At 39.6% G+C, this 12,171-nt stretch overlaps 1 protein-coding gene and 1 pseudogene across 1 annotated transcript; one reads left to right on the top strand and one right to left on the bottom strand.

Annotated features, from left to right (window-relative positions):
• Positions 1-384: 384 nt before the first annotated feature.
• LOC125563061 (melanocyte-stimulating hormone receptor-like) lies at positions 385-1,944 on the bottom strand. Its single transcript, XM_048727766.1, has one exon. It carries the CDS (start codon positions 1,942-1,944, stop codon positions 385-387), a length of 1,560 nt encoding a protein of 519 aa, XP_048583723.1.
• Positions 1,945-8,562: 6,618 nt separating this feature from the next.
• LOC5503925 lies at positions 8,563-9,548 on the top strand (annotated as a pseudogene).
• The last annotated feature ends 2,623 nt before the right edge of the window (positions 9,549-12,171 follow it).

Raw genomic sequence — 12,171 nt, 5'->3', positions numbered from 1 at the left:
GATGCCCTGGTCCCAACGGTATTCTTTTCGAGTGTTTTCACTTCCCCTGTCTCCCTCCCCCTAAGTTATATGTGATGCCCTGGTCCCAACCGTATTCTTTTCGAGTGTTTTTACTCCCCCTGTCTCCCTCCCCCTAAGTTATATGTGATGCCCTGGTCCCAACCGTATTCTTTTCGGGTGTTTTTACTCCCCCTGTCTCCCTCCCCCTATGTTATATGTGATGCCCTGGTCCCAACCGTATTCTTTTCGGGTGTTTTTACTCCCCCTGTCTCAATTCCCCTTAGTTGGGCGTAATGTCTCATTTTATCATGTTGTGTGTGATGTTTGTCAATCCTTCCATGTTGCAATTCATGGGATAGATGATACGGGTATCGATGTAGAAGTTTAATGTGGTGGTTTAGATGTGCCGGGTATCGGTGAGGCTGTTCGGCTTGGTTGCTCACATGTGCCGGGTATCGGTGAAGCCGTTATGTGTGTTTGTAAACACGTGCCGAGTATCGGTGAAGCCGTTTGGTGTGATCGCACAAACGTGCCGGGTATCGGTGAAGCCGTTTGGTGTGGTCGTACAAACGTGCCGGTTATCGGTGAAACCGTTTGGTGTCGTTGTTCACATGTGCCGGGTATCGGTGAAGCCGTTTGGTATGGTCGTACAAACGTGCTGGGTATCGGTGAAGCCGTTTGGTGTGGTTGTTCACATGTGCCGGTTATCGGTGAAGCCGTTTGGTGTGGTTGTTCACATGTGCCGGTTATCGGTAAAGCCGTTTGGTGTGATTGTTCACATGTGCCGGGTATCGGTAAAGCCGTTTGGTGTGGTTGTTCACATGTGCCGGTTATCGGTAAAGCCGTTTGGTGTGGTTGTTCACATGTGCCGGGTATCGGTAAAGCCGTTTGGTGTGGTTGTTCACATGTGCCGGGTATCGGTGAAGCCGGTTGCTGGGATGGCTTAGACGTTCCGGGTTTCAGTGAAGTCGTTTGGTTAGATTGTTTAGACGTACCCGACATCGCAGTCTCGGGGTTGGCGTTGGTGGGTTTCAAAAAGCAAGCAGAACAAGGCAAAGATTTGATCACTCTTCTACACGCAGCACTGATATCTCTTAATCTGAATAGATACAAGAGTGGGTTGATGACGGCGTTCAAGTATACTATAGTCTCAGATAGCCGGTACACCTCCAACTCGTAAAGAGACGTCAAGATCTCTGTCTTCCCTTTCTTCAGGATGGTATATACTGTCGTTACGCCCAGGTGTTGGAAAAAGACTCCAAACAGGATCGCTGCCGTTAAAACCATCGTGATCATGGCATGGCGGTACTTGGCCAAATCCGCAGCTTCTGTTGCGGCATTACTCGTGTCTGCAATTCTCTGCTTGTGTTTTCGTATGGCCGTGAAACATTTTCCGTAGCTCACACAAACTACCACTAAACTCACAATGATCGTAGCCATAAGGATGCAATATAAGGGTAATAAATTTTTATTGTCGTAGGTGAGCGTGACCAGGGAATAAAGCCATATGGCAGCTATGGTTGCAAAAACTCTTTTCTTTGTTACAACAAAAAGGTACGAGTTCTTCAAATAAATCGCTAAAAACCGATCGATACTGATGGCTGCTGATGTAGCGAGCGAAGCAACGCCGAAAAGGAAATTCGCGATGGGTGCGGCGCTGAATTGCCGTTTCAGATCGAGGCAGCTTACGTTGAACCACGAGGCTTTTATCACGCCCACTATTGATATAGGCTGGGACACAAGTCCAGTGCCGAGGTCTGTTAGGCAGGCGTTGGCAAGAAGTATGTATGAAGGCGTTCGTAGTGTCTCACTCTTCGCGATGGTGATGATGATGATGGTGTTAAACACCACTGACATCGCCGCCGTGACGGAATTCAGACCAACGTATGCTACCCAGTGCGCAGTGTTGTCCAACTTGTAATAGCTTACGGTGCAGTTTATCATGGTTATATTTTACCCACTTTGATTCACAGGACTCAAATTACGCGAACTTCTTGTAAGTTTTTCCCTCTTTAGTCGTCGGACCCTGCAAAAAAATGTCTGTTAATAATGATAATGATTATGATGATAACTTATTTACTTCTAGCGCGCTTAATTGCTCATAATAAAAATGTTCACATTTGCATCAAAACTACATCTTATATGAAAATTAAACTGTTTAATAAGGTTGCAAACTTATGGCACCACCCCAATAATTTGCAAATAATTTTCTTGGAAGACAAACTAAATTTGTTCCCCCCCCTCCCCCAATATATTTTGCCTCCACCGCCAAATATGGAAATGAGCAAATTCCACAAGAGCATAGAAGCAGTTTAGGTTGATAGAGTACCGCAGTGATCATAGTTCCTTATTTATTTGTTCTCAGTTTCTAATTGGTTTGTTCTCAGTTTCTAATTGGTTTGTTCTCAGTTTCTAATTGGTTTGTTCTCAGTTCCTAATTGGTTTGTTCTCAGTTCCTAATCGGGGTCAGGGGTGACTTTATTTGAAGTGAAATAAGCAGTAGCTCTAATGTCACCAGGTAAAAACCCAATAAACTTTTTCGAGTGCTTCTCTCAAAGCCTTTATCTTCGGGCTCGAAAAAAATCCAGGTAAAGGTCCGTAACCAGGATTTTTCCGGGTGAGGGGGGAGGGTTGGGGAGGGAATGAGTTTTCTCATAAAAAAAATCAGACCACCCCCGAAGGAACAAAAAGGGATTATTTTTATGCCATTGCAGTATCTCCACGGGACGTTCATTATGGGATGTGGCTACAAAAAGGTTTAACTTGTAGATTCAAGACATAACAGAGTGATCTCGAATGCCTTGTTTTTTTTAATCTAATTCGCTTACGCTTTATAGTTTTCTCTACAAATAGCACGCTTTATAGTTTTCTCTACAAATAGCACGTCTATTGCAACCCGGAAGTGAACTTTCCGTCGTTGCGGGAGGCGGGGAAGAGCTGCAAACAACCCCCCCCCCCCCCTGTGATTCTAAGCTAACTCACGAAACGGTTATAGTCGAAATATTTTTAAGTTGATGATTTTAAAACTAAATTTTCCGAAAAAAAGAATTTCCACCCGTCGTGAAACATTCGTTAAACAGCTAAAAAGAAAATGTGAATACCAAAGAAGATCTTTTCCTGCTGATGAAACACAAAGTGTATTCCATAAAATGAATAATTATTTATTTGAGCGTTTGCCTACTATCCCACTCAGGAGAATTCGAAAATTCGCAAAAAAAAAAAAAAAAAAGAGAGAAGGAATACCAATACCCCGAAAACAGTAATTCTCGAATGAACCCATGAGAGCCGGCTACGGCATACGAGCGTCAAAAACTCAAATTCAGTCCTTCTATATTAGTGTTCGGTATAATGTTGAATATCAATATCATCAAAATCATTTGACACAAATTGGACTGGATTTTCTGCGTATTCCTGAGCTTTTTCCAGACGATTCGACACCCACCAGCAGCTGCATTTAGATTTTGAATTATAAAGAATAACTAAGTTCAATAGTCTGAATCATGATTTCCCACTATTGGATGGATGGAGCTAGATCTAAATAGTACAAAAGAAAACGGTTCTTTCTCAACCGTTCCTTATCCGGCATATTGGTTAAAATGATGTACAACAAGTTTTTTCTTATCTAAAGTTCAGTCCATCTTGAGTAACTGTTCTCCTTCTCAACGGGACTTGTTTTTCGCTTCATAAAAGTCGGGGTCGACCGCCGGAACTGGACTATATCGCTAAGTGTTTTGTCAAGTGTCCCCTAGTGTGAGTTCAGTATATCAAAGGCGGTTAGTGGTTTTTCACACCGTTCTCATTTTCGCATATCAGAGTAAAAGATGACTAATAATCGCTAGAGCAAGTGAATTTTTTGTTATTTTATAAATATTGTCTAATAGCAATAATTATGGTATAATACAAAATTCTATGAAATATCAATGGGAAGATCATTCATGTAGTTCGACCCCTTTCCTCCACCCAAACACACACATACAAAAACTATAAAACAACAAGATATTATCTTAGAACCGTGAGTATAGAATAAATGTAGAAAAAAATAACAACTTATAATAATAAAACTAGAAAACGGATCAGTTTTTTTAACGTATAAACGAATGTCTTTCTTGTGACAAAAAAAGTGAGGTTTAGTTCCAAAATATAATTGAAGTAATACCGAACAGACTATTTGATTTCTGGGATGGAGGTAACATTTTATCCCGTTCGATATTTTTTCCTTAAACAGTTGGTTTATTCTTTTCTCTGGAATGTTGAGTTGATTATATTCGTCTTTTTTTCTCTTACATATAGCTGGATGATTTTTGGGGGATATTCGTTCCCGGCCCGTCAGATATAAAGGGACGGTTCCTTGTTTACTGTCGGGTACCGTTGCGCTTAGGTCTCAAATGAGCAGCGGCTCTAAGAACGAACGCGATGGGAGCACCGCGAAGGGAAAGACTATGAGTTTACAGGAGATAATAAAAGATACTGTTTTTTTGCTAGCTGTCTTACCTGCCTGAATACTTCCGCCGACTGCTAGTAGCAATGTTTCTTCGCAAAAACAATATGGCTCGTTCGCCTAACCTGATTTTCAGACGCGTAACAGAATATGGAGTGGGGCGAACTTCCTCTAACTATGCGTCTTTTAAAACAGCCATATTATTCGCCAAGACTATCTGATAATCCTGGCTAAAGTTGTTTTGTATTGATCACCACAGGAACAAAGGACAGATGGCTCTAGGCACAGCAAGCGGAACTCAGTCATATAAAAAAGACGATTCAGAGTCGGTTTGATATGGAAATCTATTTCATTTTCTTCTAAATCACTTCTCTTGAGTATGATTTTAAATAACTTTAGGCAGCCCAGGTCCCTGTCCTCTGGGAGATGAAGAAATCCTCTTCATCCAAATGAAAGGGTGTTCACAGTGTCCTATTACAATACTATGATATATTTTGAGCATTATTTACTGGCGTATTTTTGGTATACCCCAACTAGGAGCTTGGAGTTTGTATTTTAGGGGGGTTGTGTTTGTTTCTAAGTTTTAATTGGTCAAGGGAAACATATTTTGAGGGTTGTGTTTTCTTTGCTTATTTTTGGTTCCCCTTTCTCCACAGTCAGTCTTACCTTGGTGGCGCCAAAGAAAAAATACCTTTGTGACTTTCAAACACAGGCTGCGCTTAGTGCCAATTACACAAAATTGTCCATGAAAATCAAACATACAAATACTAAGATGTGGTTGAGACTAAGCAAAAAAAACATTGAATAGATAGCACTATTTTACTTTCATCATTAGATTTAGAATGTTACGCTTTTCATTTTTTCAGAGCGCATAAGAAAACTGTATTAATGACTTAGCGCCAATTACACAAATTTCTCCAAGTAAACCCACCATACAAATGCTAAGATGTAGTTGAGACTATATTGTTTCTATTTCCTGGTCCGCTGCACGAATTTTGCCCTAAATAACAAGAGCTTTTTTTTTTGACAAAGAGGACCTAATTTTTCCGGAACGGGGGGGGGGGGGGGGGGGGGGGGGGTTTGTTCTGATATAAATCTGACAACAGAATAGTCCCTTTTTCTTTTTGGGGAGGGTCACCATTTTTAACTCGGTTATTGTTATATTGTTATAAGCGGAGCTCCCAACCTAAGAAAAAGTGGTATATAAGGAAAAAAAGGTAACAAATATCGGTAACCCATGGACTCGAGTTTTGGTGACGTGATGTCTGTCCGTCCGTCCTTCCCCAAAAAGCATTGTATGACAACCAAACTTGGTAGATGTCATGTAGGTGTCAAGGGGGGTGCAACAATATGGTCACGTGTTCTGTGACGTAATTGATGACGTCACATAACGCAAAAAAGGTGATTAAAAGCAAAAACATTTATATCCCTTGAAAGAAACATTGTTTCACAACCAATCTCGGTAGGTGTCATGTTGGTGTCAAGGGGGTCAAGGGGGGGGGGGGTGCAACACTATGGTCACGTGTTGTGTGAGTCATCGATGACGTCACTAAAAGCAAAAAAGGTGATGAAAAGCAAAAACATTCATATTTCTTAACAGAAACATTTTTTCAAAAACAAACTTGGCAGGTGTCATGTTGGTGTCAAGGGGGGTGCACAGATATGGTCACGTGATATGTGACGTCATCGATGTAGAAAACATTCATATCTCGTGAAAGAAACATGTACAACAACCAAACTTGGTAGGTGTTATGTATGTGTCAAGAGGGCTGCCAAGATGTGGTCAAGTGATGCGTGACGTCATTGATGACGTCAATAAAAGAAAAACTACCCTGACGCCGAAACATCGTATGACAGCTAAAGTTGTTATGTGGGGGGAAGGGGGTTTAACAAATTGGGCGCGTGATTTGTGAGATCGTTGAAATCGTCAAAAACAGAAATATAAAAATATTTAAAATTTCTAAAATTATTAAGCGAAAATGAAGCAAAGATTTGGTTGTTTGGAGCTCCGCTTTTAGGCAATGCCTAAATCTGTATATTATTGTTATACGAGTTATTGTGGGGACTCCGATGTCACTCCATCATTGAATGATCATTGGAACGATTTGTGGTCTTTTCTGTGCTTTTGCAACACAGCAATCTTTAGGTCATCCTGTAAACTTCCGGTACTATAAAAATGGCTTTGGCATCGACCTGTGACCGCTATGATCATTTGTCTGTATAGCCGTAAAATATATATATAAGCTTGTATTTTCAAAAAAGTCTTCCATGTGGGTTTAGCGTGCGCATGCGCCTTCGTCACCGACGTCAATCGATCTTTTACGGTTCAGTCCAATTCAAGTTGTAATTTTGAAAACAAAACAACTAAAATGCCAGCAAAGCTTTTAATTCTCGTTCTTTTAGTACTTGCCGATTCGCGTCTCTGGGTTTTCGCGTTGTTTGTTTGAATTTGTGCTGGAAGAGCGACTAGTAAAAGTGCGACTTTAGTCCGAGAAACATAAAGTATAAGGATCTGTTAGCTGGGACTATGGTCGCAGGGTAATAAGAAAAGAGCCTCTGTCCAAAGGACAAAATAAAAGAGGATAGATTTCCACAAATTATTTTTTCACTATTCTTCCCAATCAACTGAACTAAATATCAAACAAACATATGGACCCCGCTTCTTCATCCAATATCGATTTTTCGCTGGTCTAGAATGTTAATAGCATAAAAATAGCTAAAAGTAGCGTGATCAATTATCGCGGATATTTTATTTTGTTTCCGGAAAGAATATGCTGAAATTTGACATGCTAGCAAAAAGCTTTTCGATCATTACGATACCAATAGTAATAAAAATAACTTTAGTTACTGGTCAACTCAGTGATGGCACGTTAGTCTAGCGGTGCGAACACTGGTCTATGACCGCAGCTACCCGGGTTCGATTCCCACTGAGGGCGCAATTTTTTGTTTGTTTTACTTTTTATGATAATAATTAATTATACTGTTCTTGGTGTGTCATGACATCGAAAAGAAAAAAAAAGGTATAAGGATATTTTTTAGCGGAGCCCCTTAGCGGAGCCCCATTGTCATAGAAAAGTGGTATCGCTATACGATAAAGTTTCCGTGGTCACGATGGGATGCCTGTGTTTTCCGTATGTCCTTTCTCATCTCGTCTCTGATTGGTCGAAAATTGAATGGCGCGAAAATGGGAACGCGCGCGTACTCCTTCAGCCGTCGTTAGGGACTTTAAGAACCGAGAACGCGGCGGGTCTAAGACGCGACCGGAAGTGTTTTTTTCACATTTTGCCCAACAGCGCATGCGCATGAAGTTCTCTCTTCTTGGCGGGAACGCGACGAATCGAGTTTTGAAGTGCTGTAGAAAACCTGAGTATTCAGCGATACTTTTAATAGAAAGGAAGCGTATTCCAAATATTTTTTTATTATGTATGTGAAGTTTATTGCTTTTTCTAGAGGTAGAGGTTTTACAGAAGTCAAGGGAATCGATTTTTGATTAAAAATGAACGTTTTTTTTCTTAGCAGGTGTGTTCAACCATGGCATCAAACGTGCGAGATGCAAAGGACAAACCTTTAAAGTATGTCATCTCATTATCTTTGAATCTATAGTGTATTTTCTACGTTCTTCTGTCATAACTTCTCGTGGATTTCTAAATAACGTAGGCTATACTGTTTAGCTTATTACATAACGGAGCGTAAAATACCCATTTGAAAAGCCATCCTTTTTTTATAAGTAAGATATTTTAAAGTTTAATTAACTTAAGTAAAGTAAATTTTTTATCGGGTTTATTAGACTAATTTTATCGGAAAATAACTTCTATTTATACGTGAATGTACTGATGTTTTGGGTTCTGATTTTGTTGTTTTACCTTGATTCAATTTGTCAATAATTTCATTTTCATACAAATGGAATACATTGGTCTTGTAATGTATTACTTATAAGTAATACACATGGATAATCTCTTACATGTCTGTAAAAAAAGGTTCAAGCATCCATGTTGTCAACACTCATGTGCAACACTGATAGCTTGGACAAAAAAGTTTACACTTTATTTTGCTTTTATTTAATTATCTAAATCTTACCATCATGGCCCACATTAATTAAAAGCTTAATTATGTATTTAGATCTATCTTTATTGTCTTGCAAACTTTGTTTTCATTTTTCTCAGTCATATTTGATTGTGTTTGGAAAGTCACACAAGTTCGCTGTAGGGCTTTTTATTCAATATTTAAACATTCTATCAGGGATATAATGGTGTGCATGTTGCAATAACAATTTTTTTTACACTGCAATGTGATCATGTACTGGTCGACCTCCCACAACATAATGTACTGTAGGGAAGTCCTGTTTACCAACCCCTTCCAGTTCAAAAAATCTTCAACTGGGAGAACGGAAGCGTGGAAAAGCCTTGCTGACACTCTAAATAAGTGTGACACTCCAATGTTTAATGTGGACTCAAGAGCAGTAAGGGATCACTTGGGAAACTTGATTAAGAAGTACAAAAAGCAGATGAGGGCCGAGGAGAGGGCATCAGGTATCGCCCCAGATGAGCCCAGTGAGCTGGACCAATTGATCGAACAGATTATTGAACTGGAAGAAACTACAGTACCAGAGGATAGTCAGCGTCAGGTGAAAGAAAAGGCTGATAAAGCCAAAGCTGAGGATGTCAGACTGACAGCTATGGAAAGGCTGTCACAGACAAAGAAGAGAGATTTCAGAGAGGGTGATGTTGATGTAAAACCTAAGTGACAAAGAAGGAAGGGAGGAGATGCAATTGAGTTTTTGAAAGAGAGAGCTGACAAAAACAGTGAACTTAGAGAAAAGGAGCTCAACATGAAAAAGGAAATGCAACAACAACAACTACAATTGCAGCAAAAGAATACAGAAATGATGCAAGCTATGGTACAGCAACAACAACAACAACAACAACAGCAGCAACAACAACTCCAGCAGCAACAAATGCTCATGATGCAACAGTTCATAGGAGTGATGGGGAAAATGTTGAACAAATAAGTATTTGATATATGACATGAAGAAACTGTATACTTTCCAGTTTTTAAATTTTACAAGAGCATAGTTTAACCTGTTTTACAATAAATGCACTGTATTGTATGAGAAGGTGATATTTAGACATATTTTTTGCAAATTTAATTTATTCATCTAAGTCAAATATCAAGATACAAGAACCTATTTTGAGAAACCTTGGTAGCTTAAATTTCCTTGAATTATAAAAAAAAACTATTTAGGCTAAATTGAAAAATTCAGGTTCTCATGCGCGGGGAACTACTGTACAGTATAGTGTCTATTTGTTCTTGATTTGCACAAAAATGTTATTTTTATTTAAAAACAAAAGTTAAAATTTTTATTATCATACAAGATTATATATCTTTAAATACATTTTGTATAAAACATAATATATTTTACAGGAAATGTGCACCATTATAAAAGTGATGTGCACATTTTTGTTGTATTGTTTTGTTGCCCCACCCATCACTTGTTTAAATAGTTTGTCACTGTACTACCTGCATTATACAAACTCAATTTGATTGTTTATTTTCTTTAGTTGAAATAGTCAACCAGTGTAGGAGGATCAAGTCCAAAATATTCAGAGGTTGTGTTGGAGTAAAGGCATGTTAAGCCATTTCTCAGAAGGGCACAGACCATGTACATCTTTCCAACATGACTGAGTCCAATCTTGAGATTTTTCTTGAAGTCAAGAAATTTGAAATAGTTTATAATGTCAGCAAAAAGCCATTCAACTAAAATACGGACTGTAATCATGGATTCGTTGAAGTCTTGCATTGGCCCATTGAGTACACCCATTCTAAAAGGAGCTTGCAGATGGTTGCGTAGGGGGTATGCTGGATCCTCATAGATGCACATTTCTTGACCAGCTGGAGAAAAAGCATGTTGTGCCAAGCTGTCATACAATCCTGAGATTGCCAACATTCTTGCATCATGCATCCTCCCTTCTAAAAAAAAAAAGAAAAGTTAACATTAGTAAACTGCATACTTATGAATGCATAAATCACCCTTTACCCTCTAAAAACAGAGGATTGGACATCAAACACCCCTGTATCCACCCCTTCCAAAGTTGTTGTAAAAAGGGAGTGGGTGGGTTCTTTGTTTTTCGTGCTGTGTTTTTTTCTAAACTTGATATACCATTCACTGATAAAACATAGGGATAAATATCTCACCTACTGGACCAAATAGTTGGCCGAGCCCATGAGCCCATTGGGCAATGCAACAGACTGGTATTTGAGAGCGTGTACACGCTTGTGTCCGTTGTAAACAACTCTCTGATTCAATCCTGGTCTTGTTATTGGGCGAACTGTCCCATCTACAAAGCCAAAGCAATTATCCAAGGCTGCACCTTTGTTGTGAATTGCATCAGCATATGTTTGCAATGAATTGGGGGACAGGATAAAGTTGTTCCACTCTGTTATACGGTGGTGGTGAGCATTGTAGATCCATTCAGTCACTTTATTGCAAATCATGTTGAGCTCTGGCACTGATCTACCGAATATGGAAATCATGTCTGACAATCTGCAAGGATAAGCAAACCGCTTCAGCACGACACACAGCCCTTCTGTTGCATCACAAACCGTGCCGTTAGCACATGTAAACGTATCAGGCATTTGTAAAGCATCTACGAGCAAAGGAATATCTCTCTTTTGAGATGGTTGCGTAGGGGGTATGCTGGATCCTCATAGATGCACATTTCTTGACCAGCTGGAGAAAAAGCATGTTGTGCCAAGCTGTCATACAATCCTGAGATTGCCAACATTCTTGCATCATGCATCCTCCCTTCTAAAAAAAAAAAGAAAAGTTAACATTAGTAAACTGCGTAAACTGAGTGCCTTGCACTCAGCGGGATCTTTATTTTCCAGACAAAATTCTTCGTAGTCCCAGTGGCAAAAAGGCAGGTTTTGCGGCGTGTATTCTTCGAAAAAGACAGCAAACTCCTCTTTGTCTATAATTCGTTCTTCCAGGGAGAAGAGCAAAGATTCTTGTACAGCTTTAAACGAGTTTTTTGACATTTTTTGAAGCTACCGGAAAAGCAGCTTTTTGTTGACGTAGAGTAGCGGGCGCGTCGCCTGTTGCATCTAAACTTCAAGTTTCCCGCGTTTGAGACGCGGTCCTCGCTCCATGCCTCCGACGGTCCTGGGGTTTTCCACGTCGCTGCGTTTTCGTTTCTTAAAGTCCCTAACAGGGACTGGGAAAATACACAAATACGAACATGGAAAACGGAGCGATTTTGCGAAAAGGAATGGGAACTTAAAAGGCGAGAGCATTCAAGAAGCCCTGGTATCTGATAACTTACAGAACTACGAATTGGAATTGTTGGTTTCGAATGCTGAATGGGAAACCGAAAGACATAAAACTTTAGAAGGACTTGTCGATGAAGTAGCATAGGTTACTAAAATATGGACTCGCCTGAATCTGGCGTGAAGAAGTGTTTTCAGGTAAATACAAATATTTTTACCGGCAGAAATCTTTCGTCCATTCTGTTCGCTGTAGAGATTGCCAAAATAATTCGTACGACAGAATTTGAGTCTTCTGTTCCCTATATTTCTTATTTTATTTTGGATTAAATCAGATTTAAACTTGGCCTAACATGTAAATAACAGAGGAAAATCCTGTATCATGTGAGAAGGTTAAATTAATGACACATTAAATTATTTGAAATTGATTTTACGGCAAACGTTTCTTCAGCCAACGCGCTCCTTTTTTTAAT

This window comes from Nematostella vectensis, chromosome 1 (genome assembly GCF_932526225.1).
Source record: "Nematostella vectensis chromosome 1, jaNemVect1.1, whole genome shotgun sequence".
NCBI lineage: Eukaryota > Metazoa > Cnidaria > Anthozoa > Actiniaria > Edwardsiidae > Nematostella > Nematostella vectensis.
The sequence above is the reverse complement of the archived record's forward strand: the minus strand, read 5'-3'. Positions and strand labels throughout refer to the sequence as shown.